The following is a 20,546-nucleotide window of genomic DNA, read 5'->3' as shown; positions in this document are numbered from 1 at the left end:
AGAGCAAACTTGGGGTCAATGACTTCATTAGCTGAAGCTGTAATTGGAACATTAACCCCCAATATGCAAATGGACCAAACTCATAAAAGTGTGAAAACCCATGGCCGTGGTCCATTTTTGGGTGTAGCCTTCGTCTGCCCTAAATGTACCTGAAGGCCCTTCAATAAACAGAAACACTTTTTATCCCCTAATTTTGTCTGGCCTCTGTTTTTAGGTAGTCCCAAAGAGGCATCCCCAGTTTTTGGGAAGCCTCAGCATTCTGATCCAGCTCTGTCACTGCCTCAGGCAAAACCTCCATTTCCACACTCCCAGCTAATGGAGAGTGAATTAAGCTTTTACCAGGAAAAGACCAATCCAAATATTTCCTCCCCTGATCCCAAACCTGACTGAGCCTCACACTGGAAAACAGTCCAGAGTTTTAGAACATTCCATTAACAGATATAAACTCGGAGTTATGGCATGCAGAGCGTTTCTTTTCCTCAATGAATGCCGAATAGACCAATTTAAAAGTACAATCCTCACTTTTTTAATGCGTTATAAAATCATTCTCCCCTCAGAACACCTTTGACATAAATCACAGGGGCTGACAGATAAATTTATATCAATTTATAAATTTTCCATTTCTTTATCATTTATGAAGCTCTGGCTCAGCATTTACTTTTCCTGCATTCCATGGTAACCTGCAAATGCCTCCTGGATGCTGAGCCAGAGGGTAATGTGTGGGTATGTGTGTGCGTTTTACACCAGGACAATTCCTTTGTTTCCCATGGAAATGTTGTTTGTCCAGATTAGGTTTTATTTACTCTTGGTTTGCGTTCACTTAACACAGAGTTGTAAATCCAAATGCAAACGGTCACAAACGATGGCAGAAGTCGGGCTCAGGCTTTGGATGGAACAGGAAATTGTCCCGTGTTTTTTAAGCTGCCATTTTATTTTAGGTACTGGAACAAAAATAGGAATTGATGCCAACACCTAAGAAACTTCCAGCTCTCATTGCCAAAAATCAGGGCATGACCATGCCCTGGTGACCTCACTGTGTGTGGGGTCAGCAAAGCCAGGCATCACACAGAGGGGACAAAAAGAGCTTTCCTGTGCCCTGGGGTTTCCTGCAGGCTCCTCTCTTGCGTTTATTTCCAATTTTGTCTGGTTTGATGCTCACAATTCCCATTTTTTATTGGAAATTCAGAGTCCTGCGCTACACTAAACTAAACCCCCCCTCCCTCCCTCCTGTCCCCCAATCCCTCCCCACCCCAAGAGCTCCTTCACCCTCCAAATGTCTATTTTAAGGCCCCACAAGATTCCTGTGCTATTGTTGGCCCCCGGCTCCAATGAAATCCATTATAAACACTCATCATCCCCAAGTATAAACACTGTGGATTCCTGACTTCCGAGGGCGGCGCCGTGGACAGCGGGAGCACTGCACCAAATATGGACACGCTTTGCCCAGCTCTGGAGATGTCCCATTTTTCAACAAGGAGAGGTTTCATCCATCTCCAAGGTTTATTTATTTTCCTCAGCTTTTTAAGCAAAGCCTTTGTCCCGAGGGCTGGAATCAAGAAATGATCCATCAAGGCTTTTCTTCTCCCCAAGGCTGGGCACTTCAGACCAAGGAATCTTCAGGAGATGGGGAAGGGGTGAATTTTTTTCGTGTCTGGCCCAGGCTGAACAATTTGTGCACTGAGCTTGAACCTGACGTATTTAGCAGAACTAATCTTAGTGCTTTGGAGGGTTTTGTTTGACTCGGGGGCTAAGCCTTTATTTGAGTTCTGCTGGGTGATTTAGTGAGCTCCACGAGCCTTTATGACTTTATTCCTGAATTTTCTGTGCTCCTCTCACCCTGCTCCCTGCCAGTCCCCCTGTGGGGGTGTAGGAAGGGATAACTGGGCTGGCCTAACTGGGATCTCTCTTTCCAGTCCCTGGATGAAGCCCTCAAGTACTGCAACTACGTGTTCACCATCGTCTTTGTGTTCGAGGCACTGCTCAAGTTGGTGGCCTTTGGTTTCCGGAGGTTTTTTAAGGACAGGTGAGAGCATTTTGAACCCCCGTGGATTTGGGATGCAGGGCTGGTGTGACCGAGTTTCAGAACCAGATTCTGGGTTTCTGTGGTGACACACAAAGAGCCCAGCGCTGGCTCTCAGTGGGTGCAAACTTTGTAGTGTAAGAACTAAAAATCCTAATAACTGCTGGCTGTGCTTTGCAGGAGGAATTCAGGAAATCTCCCAAAATTCCACATGTTTTTTGCATCTATTCCCCCAGTATTTCCCTTTTCACCAGGCCTGACCAGCTCAGCTTAGAGTTCAGAGACACTTCCCAGTCAGCCCCCAGCCACTTCCCAGATTTTGTGGCTCATAGGATGTGAGCTGGTTTTGTACCACCTAAAAATCACAGGCCCAGATGAGAACGAGGAGATGTGTGGGAAATAGATTTGTAGAATTTTTTTTTAATTTAATAGAAAGTTTATATAGTATATATTTGTATATAAACTTTGAGATAAGAAATATTGATTTAGGAATATTATGGAATAAGATAGATATTGTTGAGAGAAAAACAGAAAAAAATAAGTTTTAAAGGATGGTCTTATTAAAAAAACCCTAAATACTTTGGAGAAATAGAACTATAAAATATATATTGTATTAAAACTCAAGAGGAGTAATTTTAGATAATTAACTTAATCCGACAAAGAAGCATTTGGGATTTGCTGGTGCCTGTTATTAACATAAAATCCCCTCCTCTTGGATTATCCATGTATAATTGGAATGTTGGGTGTCCTTCCTGTCTCTGCAGGTGGAACCAGCTGGACTTGGCCATAGTCCTGCTGTCCATTGTGGGGATCACTCTGGAGGAGATCGAGATGAACGCTGCCCTTCCCATCAACCCCACCATCATCCGCATCATGAGGGTGCTCAGGATAGCCAGAGGTATGTCCTGCTCTGGGCTCTCCAGCCACCCCAGGAAATCCTTTGGAGATTTGTCCTTCTAGCCCTGCTGGTTCATTTCCAGTGGGGAAGGTGAAATGGCAGCTCAGAGACCAGCTGGGGGTTCCATGGGGTTTTCCAGTGGTGTCTGGGGTTGGGTTCTGATTCCAGCCTGGGATCACAGAGCTTTTATCCTGGCCCAGAGCAGGGTGGGAAGTGATGGCAATTAAGGCTTGGGAAGATGCTCTTCACTGGTGAGGTGCCTCCCATTTTCCTGCCTGGGCACGGTGGGGTTCTTGTAGGTTTTTGTCCATTTTCATAGAATTCCAGGATGGTTTGGGTTGGAAGGGACCTTAAAGCCCATCCCATTCCACCCCTGCCATGGCAGGGACACCTTCCACTATCCCAGCCTGGCCTTGGACACTTCCAGGGATCCAGGGGCAGCCACAGCTTCTCTGGGAATTCTATTTCAGCCCCTCCCAGGGAGAAATTCCTTCCCAATATCCCAGAACCCTCTGGCAGTGGGAATGCATTCCCCTTGGGACTGACAGGGGGATGTTCAGCCCTGTGGGATGCAGAGAACTCCCCACGTGTGCAAACATCAGTAAGAGAGATCTCAACCCTCCCTGCAAGACCTGAACCTCGATCTCCTGCCTGGATTTGCCCTGCAATACCCCCCAGCCCTGCTGAGCAGGACTTGCTCCTCATTTCAGTGCTGAAACTGCTGAAAATGGCCACGGGCATGAGAGCTCTGCTGGACACGGTGGTGCAAGCCCTGCCCCAGGTAAGCCCCCAGAATTCCTCCATGCCCGGGGTGTTCCCCTTGGGGACAGAAGTGCCTTTGGGGCCTGGGGACAGCTCTGTGTTTGGTGGCCTCCAGAAGCCACCTGGGGAGGGTCTCAGCTTTCTCCAGGCCATGGGAGTGGAGTTTTGCGTGGCTCATCCTGGAGTGTGTTTGATGGGAGAAGCAAAACGATGGGAAAAGAGTTCCCAGAGAGCAAATTCCTGTAGGCAGAGCTTGTACAAACCCCAAATTTCATTGGCAAGTTTGGGAAACACCAGCAGGGACAGAGAAGGATGTTGGAGAAAGCACTGGGAGCTTCCAGCTCAGGAGTTTTATTTGGGAGGCAGGAAAAACCACAGTTATTGACAGAGGTTCTGCAGCCTTGGAAAGGCAAACTGGGGAGATGCTTCTGAGGGTTAAAAGCTTGATTTGGGGTCACCAAATTCTTCTGTGCTGCAAGAGAAACAACAACACTTCCAGACTTAGGGAATTTGATAGGATCCTGCAAGTGTTCACTTCCTGGGACCTCTTTTTTATGGATCCAAGAAAAGAAGGAAAGGAACTTTTTGCTGGCTTCCTGTCCTCCATCAGAATTCCATGGTGTTTGGTTTGTTTTGTGGTTTTTTTTTGTTGTTTTTTTTTTTAGTTTTATCCTTTTTTCCTTTTTGAGGTGTGTTCTGCTCGTTTGTGGGTGTGCTGGTGTAAGCTCTGATGGTTCAGTGTTGGAGTTAACTCAGATTAACCCTTCCCATCCCAATTCCCTGGATCCCAGGAGCAGCCAAGGGCAGACCCCATGTGGGTGGGAGTCTCCTCCAGAGGATGAGTGGCCACAAGAGAATCAGCAGCAAACACGGAATTACCCAAAAACACCCCTGGGGCTCAGTTCCTAAGTGCAAAGCAACCCACAATCTATTCCAGGAGAGCTGGACAATGGGGGATTTCTTTTCCTTGCAAAGACCCCTTTGCTTTGCTCTTCATCATTGCCATGAAGATGTTTCTAATCCCAGCATTTGCCCTTTGCCATCTGGATTTCCTTAAGGATTTGGGCTGAGGCTAAAGCAGGGATTTACCAGCCTGACCCCTGGGCTGGCATTTCAAGAAATCCTTGGATTTGTGTCTGTTTTTCAATTTACAAAGCATTGTCACCACAGCCCATATTTTCTCTCCCTCCTTGTTTTCTGTCCCCCCTCCCCAAACAATACCCAAACAATAGGGTGGCTCCAGGCCAGGTTTTTGATTTCCTTGGGGTGTTCTTGCAGTTTGCATTCCCAGCAAGGTCTCTTGTCAAGGGAAAACCCCAGGGATATTCCGAGCAGATCTGGTGCAGATAAAAAAATGCCACTTTGGTCTCCAGTGAAGCTCAGAAAATGAGAAGGGAATTTTAAGAAGAGCTCTCTGACAACCATCACTCTTCATAAAGCTGCAGCTTTCATTTCCAAGGCAGGGCATGAGTTCCTACCCTAATTAAATTAGCATCCTAAAACCACAGCTGGAAAATCCTCATAGAATGTGGTTTCTAAGTGACAAAAAAAAGCTAATTTAATGTTTATTCATTCAGGTTTGGGGGGAAATTCTTTGTCTGGTGTGTGGAGAATGCCCATTTATGGGCTGACAATGACAAGGAACTGTCACTGCACTTCTGGGGGGTGATTTTCATCAGCTTTGGATTTGGTTTTTATTCAGCAATTTGAGTAACACTTGGAGAACCAATTATCCCCAAATTTGGGGGAATGCAGCATTTTGATCCAGGACTGTCGCAGGATTAATCTCCTCTTTTGGGATTTCAGACTGAGCTTGAGCTGCTCTTTTCAAAGTGTTCCTGCCCTGCTCCTTGTGTGGTAACCTCTGCCTGCCAGGTCAAAGACCTTCTCCTCCACCTGACCTGTGGAAAAAAATGAGATGGAAAAGAGGAAAAAAAATGAGGAGAGCCCACAGAGACAGAAAGAATGGTCAGGGAATGATCTCAGATTCTCTGCCCACCTTCTCCATGCCCTCCCAATCCCTGGTTCTTGTTTTAAGGATTCAGTGTTAGGGAATCAGCCATCCCCCGTTAATGGAATACATTCATGTTTATTCTTCCTACTAAAAAAAAATAATCTGGTGAGGTTAGTCTGAATTAGCAAGGTTTGGTTTTTCACTGGATGTAATTTTGGTTTTTTTCTCGTAGCACTTCTCCTGTTTGGAGCAGTTGTAGATAAAATAATCTCCTGCAGCCTGGTGAACAGGAGAGCAGTGAACTCCTTTAATCTCTCGGTGTGGAGCAGCTTTTCAAGACCTGCTTCAAGTGTTTTTCTCTTCTTTCTGAGCTCCTGCTCGTTAAGGCTCCATAATGAATTACACCACTCATCCATTACTGATCATTTCCTTGCTCCTGCATCTGGTGGCTGCTGGGTTGGCAGCAAAGGCTGCTCTCTAAGGCTCCTGTTTGATGGTTTTCCTTTTAGTCCTTTAGTCCTTTTCCTTTAGTCCTTTTCCCATTCCCAGCTTTCCAAAGTCCCTTTTTGTATCAGATTTGGGGTATTTTCCAAATACTCCTTCTGAATCAGATTTGGGTTAAAATGCTCCTGGTGGAAGCGAATCCCCCAGCAGTCACTGCTGAGCTGCCACAGCTCTTCCTGGTGGAGAGGACAACTGGAATCCAGCCCAATTCCCACCCTACAACAACAATAAGATGTGGAACTTCTCTATCAGAAGATCTGGGTTGTTTTCCCTTCTCTGGTCTCACGTGATCCGTGGATTGGCACATTAATTCCCTGCAGGCTGTACAAGAGACTCCTCTCTGTCTTCAAAAGCTTGGAGCTGCCCCCACAGGGACTCTGTGCCAAGAAAAGAATGAAGAACTCCTCATTCCAGCAGAGCCCTGAGGGGCAGGGCCTGAATTCGCTCCTGACCAGGAGTTTATCTCCTCTTGGTGCTGTCTTGTCTTGGTGCTGGGCTTATCTCAGTTTGAGCTCCTGGAGAGCTTTCCTGGCATTGTCCCACAGCTGCTGGGGGACAAAACCAACAGCCTGCCTTTGCCAGCCCCTGGAGAGCCACAGGAATGGGAACCAGGCAGCAGGAATGGGAATGTGTGAGCAGGCAGCACTGGGGATGATGGATTTGGGGAGATGGGGAGGTGTGGGCTGTGCTGCAGAGATCCCTGAGGGATCCCTCAGTGACACAGAATCCCAGAGCTACAAAAATCCTGCTGGCTCCTGGGGCTGAGGGGACACAGAAAGGGGACCTTGCTCAGGTCAGCCTGTGAGGTGACTTCACCCTCCAAGGTTCTGGCTCTCCACCAGTGCTGGAATTCTCACAGATGGCCTCTGTTTCCCAGGCAGATGTGCCCATTTTCTCCCAGACCTAGTGCATAAATCAGGCTGTGTTATCCCACTGCCAGGGTTACTGCCTTGGCTGGAGAGTGATGGAAGGAAGATGGGGAGAGATCATGGCCTTGGAAAGGCTTGGCAGGAGCTTAATTTTATGAGGAATTGCTCTGGACAGGCATCCCAGGGAGCTGAGTGCATCAAAAATGGGAATGCTAATGGATGTCAGAGCAGGAAGAGGCTCAGGAGGAAGAGGCTTCACCCAGAGAGGAGCAGAGGAGACACAAATTCCATCAGTGCCTCTCCCAGAGGCAGCTGGGTGCGTGGAGAGGGAAGCCCTTCCTTTGAGCTGAGGAGGTTATTCCAGGACTTTTGCAGTGGTAGGGTCCAGATCCAGCTGGGATTCACTGGGAGAGTCTGGAGCCCCTCCTGGAGGCTCTCCCTGCCCCTCTGGAGGGCATAAAGGACAATGCCAGTGTCCCAGTGCTGCCAGCCTGCATTCCAGAAGGGAAGAATCACAGATAGTCACCAGCATCTCCAGCTCTTGTGGCTTCTCTGGGGTCTTCAGGGCACCAAGAATATCTCCAAAACATTCTTCATCTGTGCTCCTGTCCCTGCAGTGCACCGGGTTCCAGTGCCATCCTTTCCAAAGGCCATCCTTTGAAACTTGTTTCTAGTTCCATTTCTCTCTCAACAATGTCTGTCCTATTCCATGGCATTTCTTATCTCAAGGTTTGCACACAGATGCACATGGTGTGGGCCTTCTGTCAGGCTTGGAGAATTCTCTACAGATCCATTTCCCACATTTCTCCTGATGGATAGCCCCTGGCTGCTGGAGAGAGGGGATATCTGGAGTGTTCTGTGCCCAAGTTAAGGGGAGCTGGATGAATCCCAGAGCCTGGGCTGAGCTGTTCAGTTCTGCTGGAGCAGAACCCCTTCTCAGGGCCAGCTGGGGCTGAGGCTGCTGCCAGAGCTGGATTTCTGTTCCTGCTGGAGCATCCAGCACAGGCATCCCAGCTTTGGAGAAAAGCTCCTGCCCCCTCCCATTCCCTCCAGCAGCATGATTCATGCACCATCTTCTCCTTGTCTGCTCTCAGGAGATCTCAGAGTGCTTTGGAGACATTGATTATGTATCCCCGAGGGGATTCCAAAGGGGAACGGAGTTACAGGATGGGAATGACTCACCAGGATCACAGACACACCCAGGCTGTGCTCAGCCCTGACCCAGCTCCTGCTCCCCAGCACATCCCTGGGACTGTGCCTGGAGCCTTATCCATGCCCTTGGTGGAGGCCATGGGCTGAAGACGACTTTTCCTTTTCCTTTTCCTTTTCCTTTTCCTTTTCCTTTTCCTTTTCCTTTTCCTTTTCCTTTTCCTTTTCCTTTTCCTTTTCCTTTTCCTTTTCCTCCCCCTCTTCTTTCTCCTCCTCCTCCTCCTCCTCCTTCTACTCCTCTTTCTCCTTCTCCTTCTCCTTCTCCTTCTCCTTCTCCTTCTCCTTCTCCTTCTCCTTCTCCTTCTCCTTCTCCTTCTCCTTCTCCTTCTCCTTCTCCTTCTCCTTCTCCTTCTCCTTCTCCTTCTCCTTCTCCTTCTCCTTCTCCTTCTTTCCCTTCCCCATTCCCTCTTCCTTCTCCTCTTTGTTGAAATCCAGATAACACCTTTTACAGACAACCTGGCAGAAACTCCCACGTTACCCTAACTTCTTTGGAATTCCATCAATGCCATAAGTTTCCAGGCTGATTTTTCAGGCATCAAAATCCTCAGGCTGCCTAGAGCAAAACCCAACACCCTCTTCTGTTACCTCAAGCTCGAAAGTTTGTTTATCCCTCTTATTTTCATTCCCTGTAATTATTTGCTCGTTTGCCTCCCCAGCAGTGCGTGTGGTGTGTTTGTGCTTGTGCCTGCTTGTTCCTAATGGCTCCCAAACCATCAGTGGTCCAGCAGGCAGGAGTAGCAAAAGCTATTCCAGAAGGCAGCAGAGGCAGATGAAATAACCCAGCCCAGCCATCCACATCCCTGTTTTATCTTTATTATTCCCTGGAGGATTGTAATAATGTTAGGGAAATTGCAGAGCCAGTTTAGGCTTTATAGCAATTACAGCCTGCACTGGGTGATTGGACTATTCCCATTTCTTTAATATAAACAAATCCCCTCTTTCATCAGCAAGAGCTGTGTTAATTTTATAATGACAGATATCACACTGATAAACTTTCTGATTAAATTAAGCACAGTACAAATAACCAAAAAAAAAAAAAAAAAACTGTGGCTGTACAACCTCAGAGAAGAAAACTCTCCCAAACTCAGAGTTCACTAAAATGCACCTCAGAGATCAGGAATCCCTGGGCCTGACTGCCTGGATCACCTCCTAGCTCTTTGTTTTTTAGGGATAAAATCCTGCTGGTGGTACAGAGAGCTCACTTTGTCTCAGTTAGGAGCTGCTAACAGAGAGATTAAAGTGGCAGCAGAGACAAATGTGAGCAGGTGGGAGCAGGTCAGGTCACTCTGCCCTTCGTGTTCTCTGCCTGAATCACCAAAAATCTGCTCCAGGAGATGTTTCTGAGGCTTGGATTCCGTGCTGGGATGGGATCCAGCACGGAGAGCTGTGATGCTGGTGGTGTGAAGAGCTTTTGTGCTGTTTTCATGTCACTTGTCACCCCCTTCAGCCACCCTGGGGGCTTGGAACACCTCCAGCAGCACCTGGAGCTGCCAGTGCTGGTGTTTGGGATAAGGATTTTCCTGTGGGACACGGAAAGCTAAAATCCAGGAAGTTCTTGTTGAGAAGGGCCTGTAAAGGAAAAGGCTCAGGGAGCTCTCCTCTCCCTGGAGCACGGCAAGCCCTCCATGCCAGTGAAACCTTTGGAAACCAGCTCCTCTCCTGGCTTGCTGCTGCCTCAGAGTCCCAGCAAAGGAAAGGCCCCCAAAAGCCAAACCAGAGCCCAGTCCCAAAGCAGCCCTGCCCTGCAGACTGCCCTGGGGGGACCAGTGGAGGGTGATGGAGAAGCTGCTGCTTCCCCCAAGGGCATTTCTGCTCCTTCCCCCACACAAAGAACTCCCTGGGCCCCAAAAGGCAGAACTCTGAGAGGGACCAGGGGAAATCTGCTGGTCCCAGGGGAAATCTGATATGCCTCTGGCCCCCCATCCCTGCTGTGCTTGTGTTGAAAATGTGATGGAGTGATTTCATTCATGACCTCGACTTGCCTGACCCTTGTTCTGCTTTCTCCTTGTGTAGGTAGGGAACCTTGGCCTACTTTTTATGCTCCTGTTTTTTATCTATGCTGCCCTGGGAGTGGAATTGTTTGGCAAGCTGGGTGAGTAATGGGCCCGAGGCCGCTCGCTTCATCCGGTTGGTGTTTATTTGGTATCTGGCTGCTTCCTTTTCTCCCTCTCTCTCTCATTCTTGGGCCTTCCTTAGCTTCACACTCATGTTCTGAAGATGGACGTTTTCTCTTGATCTCAGGGTCAGAGCTGACACACGAGGATGTAACACAGAACCTTTCTGACACACACACACACATTCAGGGCTTTGGCCAGCACCACCCTTGGCTGGAGAGGAACTCTTTGCTGTTTAAATATCATTGCCCAGCATGGATGTGTTCAGGTTTGCTACTGGAGACACAACACGAGTCTGCAGAGCTGGATGGGGGTCAGACTCCTGCTGGAGAGATGCCACCATAAACATGTCCCTGCTCAGAGCTTCCCCCACAGCCCATCAGTTCTCAGCACTTGCTGCCACTGCTCCTCCAGCTCCCAGGGCTCCTCTGTCCCGTGTTCCCAGCATCACCTTCCCCCCTCTCCATCGATCAGGAGGCACCCAGTGCTTCCTGCTTGTCCAGCATTAATTAATCCTGCAGTCTGAGGATACTGCAGCTGCTCAGGAAGGTGCCCATCACTAAAACCAGAGCAAACCCCAGCCTTGCCCAGCCTGGAATATGCTGTTGGAGGGAGCTGTGTCTGCATCCTCAACATTTCCATCCCAATTAGAGCTCCAGGAGCACCAGCAGGGCCCTTCCTGAGCAGAGTTTATGGCTGTCATTAATCCCCTTTATGAGCCCAGCCCTCTGCTCAGATTACAAGTGCCTCAGAGCAGAATAATTCTTTCAACCAAAACCAAATTATTTTTCAGTCTCTCACAAATTCCGGGGAAAGAATTAGTTCTGCACCCACCCTGAGTGAAGCAGTGTGGGTTTATATTCCATCCCTGGAGTTATGGGTGAATTAGTTCAGTCACAGGGGTGAAAAATGGCTCTTCTGGTGTTTCCACGCACACCTGGGCAATGCCAGCCCAGGGAACCCCACTGGGGCAGGACTCTGCTTCCCAGCCCAATTTAATGGGAATATTCCCTCCTTTCTCCTGATCAGTCCATGCCAGCCACAAGAACCATCAGCCCTTTCTCCCCCAGGACTGGTCATTTTTGGGTTTTTCTTGGATTTTTTTGTTTTGTTTTGTTTTGTTTTTCCTTCCAATTTACCTTGGAATAATTACCTAAGACTGAAATGCCCAACCAAGAGCCATTGCTGCCTGTCCTAATGGATATTTAACGAGGCTGTGTTTTATGGGAAGATGGATATTTCATATGTTCAATTTGCATTCATTAGGCTATTAATTCTCAGGGGGAAAATGTCAAATTGCTCCACTTTATCTCAGTGAAAATATCCCTCGTGGTGGATGTAAAAAATCATCAAGGCAAGAGCACAATCAAGAGGAAAACAGACAGAGGAGGCTGTAGAGCAGGAGTAAAGAAAATCACAGAAATCAGAAGATCATGGAATGGTTTGGGTTAAAGAGGACTTTAAAGCCCATCCAGTGCCATCCCTTGCCATGGACAGGGACACCTTCCACTAGCCCAGCTTGCTCCAAACCCTGTCCAATGTGGCCTTGAATGTTTCCCGGGATGAGAATTCCACCACCACCATTTCCACACCTCCTGGTGTCCTGTCCCACGGTTCTCCAGCTGAAAACACCTTTCCCCCTGTCCCCCCTGTTCCTCCTGAGCAGGATCTCACCACCCCCTGGTGCCATAAATCCATGGGACGTAGCTCAGGGTGCCACCCCCAGCTTTGGGGGCTGCTGTGCACAATCCAGCATGGCTTGTCTGATGTGCTGCTCCTTCCCTGCCCCACAGATTGCAGTGAGGAGAATCCCTGTGAAGGCCTGAGCCGCCACGCCACCTTCACCAACTTCGGCATGGCCTTCCTCACCCTCTTCAGGGTGTCCACAGGGGACAACTGGAACGGGATCATGAAGGTGTGTGCAGTGTCTGGGTGCTTCCTCCTCTCTGGAAGGCTGTAGGTACAGTTTTCAAATGGATTTAGGCAACTCTTGGGTGCAAACAAAAATGTTTCCTCTTAAAACATCAAAATGGGACTTCCTAATAGAAAAGCCAGGTGTGTTTTCAAGATTTGTCCTAAGTCTCACCCAGCCTGAAGCTTTGCTCCTGGATATAATATTGAAGGAAAATTATGCCAGGTTTTTGACTGGGAGGAGTAACCATGAGCTCTGTGTGCTGTGTCTTTGGGATGTGTCATAGAATCACAGGATCATGGAATGCTTTGGGCTGGAAGGGACCTTAAAGCTCATCCAATTCCACCCCGTGCCATGGGCAGAGACACCTTCCACTACCCCAGGTTGCTCCATGCTCTGTCCAACCCGACCTGGAACACTCCAGGAGATGAGAAATCCAAAACTTCTGGGCAACCCATCCCCCTCTTTGTAGGTGCCATACTTCATGATCCCTGTACTTTCTCTTATCTGTTTTAGTCCTACCCACTTTGTGTTCTTTTGGTGTTTCTGCACCTGGAGCCCAAGCAGAGCCTCACTAACGCCTGCCCTGTCCCCCCCTGCTGCAGGACACGCTGCGGGAGTGCACGCGGGAGGACAAGCACTGCCTCAGCTACCTGCCCGTCATCTCCCCCGTCTACTTCGTCACCTTCGTCCTCATCGCCCAGTTCGTGCTGGTCAACGTGGTGGTGGCAGTGCTGATGAAGCACCTGGAGGAGAGCAACAAGGAGGCCAAGGAGGACGCTGAGATGGACGCTGAGATCGAGCTGGAGATGTCCAGGGGAAGCGGCGGGAGCAGGAGTGGGGCCGTGGCCGCGGAGAGCCGGGCGCTGCACGGGAACCTGGAGCACGCCAAGGGGAAGCACCAAGCCCTGGTGAGAGCTGGGGTGGGGAGGGGATGGATCCCACCAGCCTGACCAGCAGATTCCAGCCAGGCAGATTCCACAGGGGGAGACAAGGAGCTGTCCCAGCCCCTACAGCAGGGATGTCACCACCACCCCACGCCCCGAGGCAGCTCCCAGGGTTCCTGGAGCTGGAAGGTGCTGGAACATTATCCTGGCCATTATTCCAGACGAGGGTTCAAAGTCCATCTCTCCACTTCATTCTCAAGTTGTGGATTTAAGTTCAGAGCCATAAAAGCCACAGGTCCCTGTCCTGCTGTCCCGGCCAGTCTTTGTCATTTTTTCAGGGCAGCAATCCCAAAAATCCTAGGAATGCTGGCATTGGGAGCCCTGGCACCTCCAGCATGGGATGGGATAAATTCCCTTCACGTGGGCACTGCTCAGGTTCTGTTTAATCCCACTTTGGGATTTCCAGAGGATCCTCCAGCAATTCAGTGCTGCTGTAAACCTGCAGGTGCCCATGGCTCTGCTTAGGACATGGAGAACTTGGGAATTATCAGAGCCCCTCAGCAAGGAACTGCACGTTCCTGGGTTGCTTTCTGGAGGTTCCTGGGTTGCTTTCTGGAGGTTCCTGGATTGCTTTTGCAGGTTCCTGGGCTGCTTTTGGAGGTTCCTGGGTTGCTTTCTGGAGGTTCCTGGGCTGCTTTTGGAGGTTCCTGGGTTGCTTTCTGGAGGTTCCTGGGTTGCTTTTGGAGGTTCCTGGGTTGCTTTCTGGAGGTTCCTGGGTTGCTTTTGGAGGTTCCTGGGTTGCTTTCTGGAGGTTCCTGGGTTGCTTTTGGAGGTTCCTGGGCTGCTTTTGGAGGTTCCTGGGTTGCTTTCTGGAGGTTCCTGGGCTGCTTTTGGAGGTTCCTGGGTTGCTTTCTGGAGGTTCCTGGGTTGCTTTTGGAGGTTCCTGGGTTGATTTTTGGAGGTTCCTGGGTTGCTTTTGGAGGTTCCTGGGTTGCTTTCTGGAGGTTCCTGGGTTGCTTTTGGAGGTTCCTGGGTTGCTTTTGGAGGTTCCTGGGTTGCTTTCTGGAGGTTCCTGGGTTGATTTTTGGAGGTTCCTGGGCTGACTTTTCGGACACTGCCTGCTGTCTGCTCCCTGTCAGTCCTCCAGGAGAACAATCAGAAATGCAGGGGGAAGGAGGGTGTGAGATAATTGTCTCAGCCCATGTCAGCAGCCTGTGATTAAGAGTGAACATGGAACTGCTTTGTCACCACGATCACAAATAAATCTACCGCGAAATCAGTGGGGGCTTGGAGATTAAATTACATTAAATTAGATTTTTGTGAAATCTATCAGACTCCATTAGAGCAAGGAAAAAGATTTGGTTACACAGCGATGGGGAATTGGCCGTTTGAATGTTGTTCCTCACAAACATTCCTGCAGGGAAATGCACAGGTTGCTTTTCTAATTGAGGGAAGGGAGGGCACCTCCCTCATCTTCCAGTACTCCCCAAGCACATCAGGAGCCAGGCAGAGCCTCCTTTGAACCCTGGAGGTGATGAGGGGGAGAAGTGTCCCCTTCATCCTTCCACCATGTCCTGCCACCGTCCCACCAAAGCCCAGGCCACCAGGCTGAGGTGGCTGATGTCCCACCCATCGTGGTGTCTGAGCTGTCCCAAACCTGTCCCTGCACAACCACAACCTTTCCAGCCTCTGTCCTTTCCAGCTGGGAAATCCCAGAGCAATCAGCCCTATGTGGGATAGGAGTGAAATCCTCTTTTTAGCCCTTAAAATGTGCATTTGGTGTGACTCCAAATGTTAAACCCAGAGATGCGGGCAGAGCTTTTTGTTGGTGGAGAAAACAGTGCCAGGTTTGATTTTATTGTTGTTATTGCAAGAACTTGTTTATGATACTGAGGAAACTGAGGCAAGGGGGGATCAACACCTCAGGCTTCCAGCAATCCCCAGAGCTGCGGGTTCAGGAGATGCTCCAGGGAGATTCCCAACAAACCAGAAGGGCTTCAACCCCCTCTGCCCAGTCCCTCTCAATCACCCCCCATGCCCAGGTCCCATCCTGATTTCCAGGGTATGGGATCAGGCTCTGGAGTGCAGCAGGTGTTTCCCAGCAAGGAGGAGGAGCAGCAGTGATGTCTCCAAACCATCCTCACTGTCCAGAGCAGCTCTCCAGGTGGGAGCCAACAAATTTCCCATTCATGGTTCATATTTCAAGCCCTTATTTCATTTGAAATTTACCCACGTCCCTAATTCAGTCAGATCTCAACAGCTGATCCTTCAAAAATTGAAGTGGCTGATGTCAAGGGCTTTCTGTTCATTTGTTCCAGCCACAGACAAGCTGAGCTTTAGGAGCCAAATCCTGAGATCCTTCTGTTCAGGTGCTGAGACCTTTTGTTCTCGGTGTGGCTCCGGGCTGAGCAGGAGCCCCTGGCTGCCCCCAGCCCAGGTGATGCCGTGCTGGTGGAGCTGGGGTGGCCAAGGACCAGCTGGCAGTGGCTGCTGAGGCTTTAATCCATCAGCTGAGAGCCCTGGGTGGCTCCTGGGCACAGCCACAACTGGCAGAGCTGGATGCCAACGAGCTGTAAATACCTGCTGCCCCCCCCACTTCCCAGCCAAGCTGCACGGGGGAAAAAGCAAGGAGTAATTCACCTTGGGGTGTGCATCTTCAGGGAGCTGAGGGAAGACATTTCTAAGCCAGAAATACAAGGGAAAACCAGATTTAACCAGATCCTTGGTGAGCTCCAAACCTGAGGGATCTCAAGGACAGGTTTTGCTGGCAGAGCAAAGCAAAATACATTTAATTTAAGACATGTAGCTGGGAAAATGTTTTCAATCCGTCACTGGGAGCTGATGTGAAAGGAGAACCAGAGGGATTCGCTGTGTTTGAGATAAAAGGGTAACCTGGGAGGGAAACATGTCCAGCCAGGCTGCAGGGCCTGGCCCAGGGGCTCCTGCTCTCCCAGCACTTGGCCAAGTTCTGGCATCACCTCTCAGCTTCTCCATCAGCACCTCAGGGACATCATTTGTGTCCCTAAAGCTCCCTGTGACCCCAGGATGGATTTGCTGAGTGGGGTCAGGTTTAAGGATTGAGGTGAGCTCTGTGTGGGCGCTTCCAGCCAGACCCATTTCAGTGACAACAAAGAAAAATCCCTCTTCTGCCCCCACCCTCACTGCCACGATGTCTTCTCCTTCCCTCTGCCTCCTTCTTCAGGGCTCAGTGGAGCCCAAAATGCTCCAGGTTTTAGGAGAGAGGCCTCGAGGTTTGCAGTGGTGTCGATGTGTTTAAATGTCTGCCCTGTGAGGGCGTTCTGGGGAGAATTTCCAGAAGGACCTGTTTTGGCCCCTCTGTCCTCTGTTTGAGGAGAAGGATGTCACCCTCAGGCCTCCTGAAAGCATTTCCTTGGAACACCAGATGGGGAAAATGTGAGAAATGCTGCTTTTCTCACGTGTTTAACAAATGGCCTCCTTTTTCCTGGCCTTTCCTTTCTCTCTGTGTGTCCAGGAGTTGACTTTGGACAAAAAGTTGACTTTTTTAGTGGTGGGTCATTGATGCCTCCCTTTATTCCGGCCGCATCCTGAGCTCCTCCCTCAATGTAACTCTGCTGTCCTGTGTCACCACGGCTCGGGGTGGGATCCCAGTGGGCACAGCAGCACAAAAGGGAAGGAATTCCCTGTAAATCCCCCACTGGGCTGACCCCATCTCGCTCTCCCGTTGCTCTGCAGGGCGGTGCAGCCTCGCTGAGGGCCCAGGACTCCCAGAAGCTGCTGACAGTCCGGAAGATCTCCGTGTCCCGGATGCATTCCCTGCCAAACGACAGCTACATGTTCCGGCCCGTCACCCCGGCCACGGCCCCGCTGCCCCTGCACGAGGTGGAGATGGAAACCTACCCCTGCAAAGCCCAAAGAGGTACCACCCTCGCAGCTTCCCCTGCTCTGAGGCAGAGTTTTGGGGTCCTCACCACAAGAAGGATGTGGAAGGGCTGGAGCGTGTCCAGGGGAGGGGATGCAGCACCCGGAACAGCTTGTGGGGGGCTCAGCCTGGAGAAACTCAGGGGGAAGCTTCTCACTCTCCACAAATGCCTGACAGGATGGGGCAGGGTCGGGCTCTGCTCCCAGGGAACGGGGCCAGGATGAGAGGAAACAGCCCTCAAGTTCTGCCAGGGGAGGTTTGGATTGGATATCAGGGAAAATTTCTTCACTGGAAGCATCAGAACAGGCTCCCAGGGCAGTGGTGGGGTCATCATCCCTGGCAGTGTTCAGAAAAACTGTGGATCTGGCGCCTGGGGACTTGATTTAGCACTGGCCTTGGCAGTGCTGGATTAATGCTTGGAATCCATGGTCCTTTCCAATCTTCACAACTCCATGATTACCAGCACGGGGCAGGAGCTGCACAGGGGGGTTCAGTGGGGAGCAACCCACCCAAGCATGGCCTGAGCAGGGCTCGCTCCCGTTTGATTCCATCAGCACCATGGTGGTTTCCCACATCCGGCATCATTCCGCGTTTCCATCACTTCCCCAGGAGCAAGCTCAGAAGCAAAGCTCCCGAGCACAGGCACAGGTTTTTAGCTGAGGGAAAGGGAGCTGTGCATTCCCTCTGACTCCTCCTCAATAACATCCCCAGGCATAAAAGCCAGAGCTGGGATTGCTTCCAGCACAATTCCTCATGTTTCAGGCAGGCTGCAGCCTCAGGGCAGTGCCTTTCAGCAGCACACGAGGAGTTCAGAGCTGCAGGAGTTTATTTGGGAGCAGAAAGATCAGAAACCACTCTCTGGTTCTTCCCAAGCCTGGCCTTGTAATGAATGTCATGGAGAGACCCCATAAGCCAGGAATCACAGAGCCTTTGAGTGGGCATTCATCCTCTGCATCCCAGCACATTTCCCTGAAAATGCCTTTCTGTCTCTTCTGTCGAGCTGCTTTGAAGGGGAAATTGTTGGAATTTTGGATGTTGAGAATTTTAGATGTTTTTATGTTGATAGATTTTGATTTTTAAAACAGTATTGTATTTAATGGGAAGCTGTAGAGAAAGTTTTTAAAATTAAATGATAGAATTGAGATTATGAGTGTGTAGTTTGATTAGAAGTGTATAATATTATATAGTGGAAAATTTAGAGTTTAAGGTTTTAAAATATAGTGATATATGTGAAGTAAAATAGGGGTTTTAGAGTGGAGGTTGGGATTTTAAATTTTTTTTATGGGTTTGGGTAGTATTCTGTCATTGGATAGAAAAGTTTGTATTGTGGGATATAAGGGATTAGTTATTAGGTTAAAAGTAAAAATACAACAGGAAATCGATCTGAAACACAATCTCTGCCTCCCTAAAAGCACACGTGCTCCTGGAGGGGCTCCCAAGAACTTTACTCAGCCTGGTTCCCTTTGATCCAGCAGGGTTTGAAATGCCAGAACTGCCCAGTGAGTTTGCACACCCTGATTTGCTCTGATTTCCTTGGGAGAAGGAACTCTGTGTTTGCTCAGACTCTCTGGGAGCCAGGTCATGTTCTCTGCTCGGTGTTTATTATTATTTCACCTGCAAATTCCTCGTGAAGGAAAGAAAACAGTGGTTGAGTTTCACAGGCTGCCTCCTGGGGCTGCTTTTCATCCCTGGAGTGGCTGCAAAGCAGGATTTATATCCATATAAAACTGCCGGCACGTTGGCAGGGGTGGGTAGAGCCCACCAAGGATTCTCTGATGTTTCCTAAATTCCTAAATTTCTCTCCAAGAGCACTGGAGGGATGGATATGATGGATATGGCTTTACATGGTGGTAAAACCTGCAGCACCCCGAGCTGTGCTGCTCCTGAGCTGCCCAAACTCTGCTTCAAGTCACAGATCCATAAATTATATCCGAATAAAACTGAGCCCATGGAGACTCCCGTGAGTGTTTCCATGGGCTTCAGGATGTCTGATCTTCTTCCAGTACTCCACAGACCACACAGTGAAAATCTTGTGGGATGAGCAGATCTCGGGATAGTTTGGTTTTAGATGCAGTTTGCTGATTTCCTAGAAAAAACAGAAAAAATATCCAACTCCAGAGATCTTCAGTGCTCCTGAGCATCCAGTTTGGAGGGGGTTTGGGTTTCCTATATGAGAAGAAACTTTCCTCGATGGAAAGTTTCCAACAGGAGGAAATTCCAGCTGAGGACAGGGAGTGGAGCATTGAGTCTGGATTTTATGACCGTGTTTGTGACAGACTTTATGACAGAGTTTTTCTGCATCATAAAAAGCATTTTATAAAGCCTGGAATAGCACGTGAACAGCACAGGCTCAGCCTGAAACTCTGGGTCTAGGAGAGCCCAAAAAAAATCTGGGGAGAAGCGGGGTGGGGGTGGGAATTCCTTCTGTGGTGTTCTGGAGAAAAGCTCCAAAAGAAAAATTATTAAACACTCACTTTTCTTTGTCCCCACCAACAAATCTGTCTGTGAAATGCAACTGTGATGTGTCTGGATGGCTTTTGTCAGGGGCTCAGGTTCCCTGACCCCTGGGTGAGATCTCTTGGAGTGATGGATAACGGTGTTTGTAACACGGAGCTGGGCAGCGCTGGAGGAACAGACGCTGGGTTTCAAACTAATGAGGACAATAAATCCTGCAGCCCAGAACCAGAGAAGATCTTTCAAACAACTCCCAAGTGCAGTAAAGCAGCACCACGGATGGGCTGGGGAGGAGGGATGGCCTTCAGACCCAGCCTGGGAGGCTTTGGGAAGAGAGAGATTCCAGCCTGTCCATAGCTCAGGGCTGTCAGAGTGCTTGGAGCAGCTCCTGGTGGGACCGTGCTGAGCCGAGCTGTGCCTCGGGGACAGCCCCTGCTGGGCTGGGCTGTGCTGGGTGGGAGAACTGCCCTGGGCCTGCAGAAGTTGTAGAATATCCTCCGTTAGAAGGGATCCACAAGGATGAGAGTCCTGCACGGACACCCCAACATCTGTGAGCTCCCTGCCATCCCTGCTGAGGTTCAAAGCAGCAGACAGGACAAGGGACAAGGTTTTAAATCCAAGGTTTATGCTGAGGTTTGGCATTTTGGCCAGGCCAAACAGGTTTTTCCTTCTCCCTCCTGTGTTTACTCCCCTCTTGAAGCTTCTGCCTCAAACCTTGAGAGCCCCCAGGCCAAGGCATGACTGCTCCCTCTGTCCTGCCCTAGGATCCATCACCTCCATCCGCTCCCAGCCCGTGGGTGGGAGCTCCTCGCTGAGGGTGCCCACGGAGGCGCTGCCGGTGGCCGCGCGCTGCCCCGGCCACGAAGGGCGGCACCGCTGGAAGGGCCTGGCCCCCCACGGCTCCCCCCGATCTCCTGCTCTCAGCAAGCTGCTCTGCAGACAGGTGAGGGGCCACGAGCACCCAGAGGTAACTCCTGTGTTGTCACCTGGTTCCCTCCCTTCTTTCCCTGTCCTCTCTTGTGTTACTTGGCTTGGAGCTAAGAGTGGAATTCCTGTTTCAGA

At 49.9% G+C, this 20,546-nt stretch overlaps 1 protein-coding gene across 3 annotated transcripts in view; it reads left to right on the top strand.

Annotated features, from left to right (window-relative positions):
• CACNA1H (calcium voltage-gated channel subunit alpha1 H) overlaps positions 1–20,546 on the top strand; it is a 158,122-nt gene that overhangs the window by 134,275 nt on the left and 3,301 nt on the right. For all 3 annotated transcript variants that reach the window (XM_068207249.1, XM_068207250.1, XM_068207251.1), the window contains 8 exons: positions 1,914–2,023; positions 2,785–2,918; positions 3,629–3,699; positions 10,230–10,308; positions 12,124–12,245; positions 12,848–13,153; positions 16,844–17,027; positions 20,249–20,427. In XM_068207249.1, the coding sequence (XP_068063350.1) occupies positions 1,914–2,023; positions 2,785–2,918; positions 3,629–3,699; positions 10,230–10,308; positions 12,124–12,245; positions 12,848–13,153; positions 16,844–17,027; positions 20,249–20,427 (1,185 nt within the window). The remainder of the gene's footprint in view (positions 1–1,913; positions 2,024–2,784; positions 2,919–3,628; positions 3,700–10,229; positions 10,309–12,123; positions 12,246–12,847; positions 13,154–16,843; positions 17,028–20,248; positions 20,428–20,546) is intronic.

This window comes from Anomalospiza imberbis, chromosome 16, assembly GCF_031753505.1.
Source record: "Anomalospiza imberbis isolate Cuckoo-Finch-1a 21T00152 chromosome 16, ASM3175350v1, whole genome shotgun sequence".
NCBI classification, from domain to species: Eukaryota; Metazoa; Chordata; class Aves; order Passeriformes; family Viduidae; genus Anomalospiza; species Anomalospiza imberbis.
The sequence above is the reverse complement of the archived record's forward strand: the minus strand, read 5'-3'. Positions and strand labels throughout refer to the sequence as shown.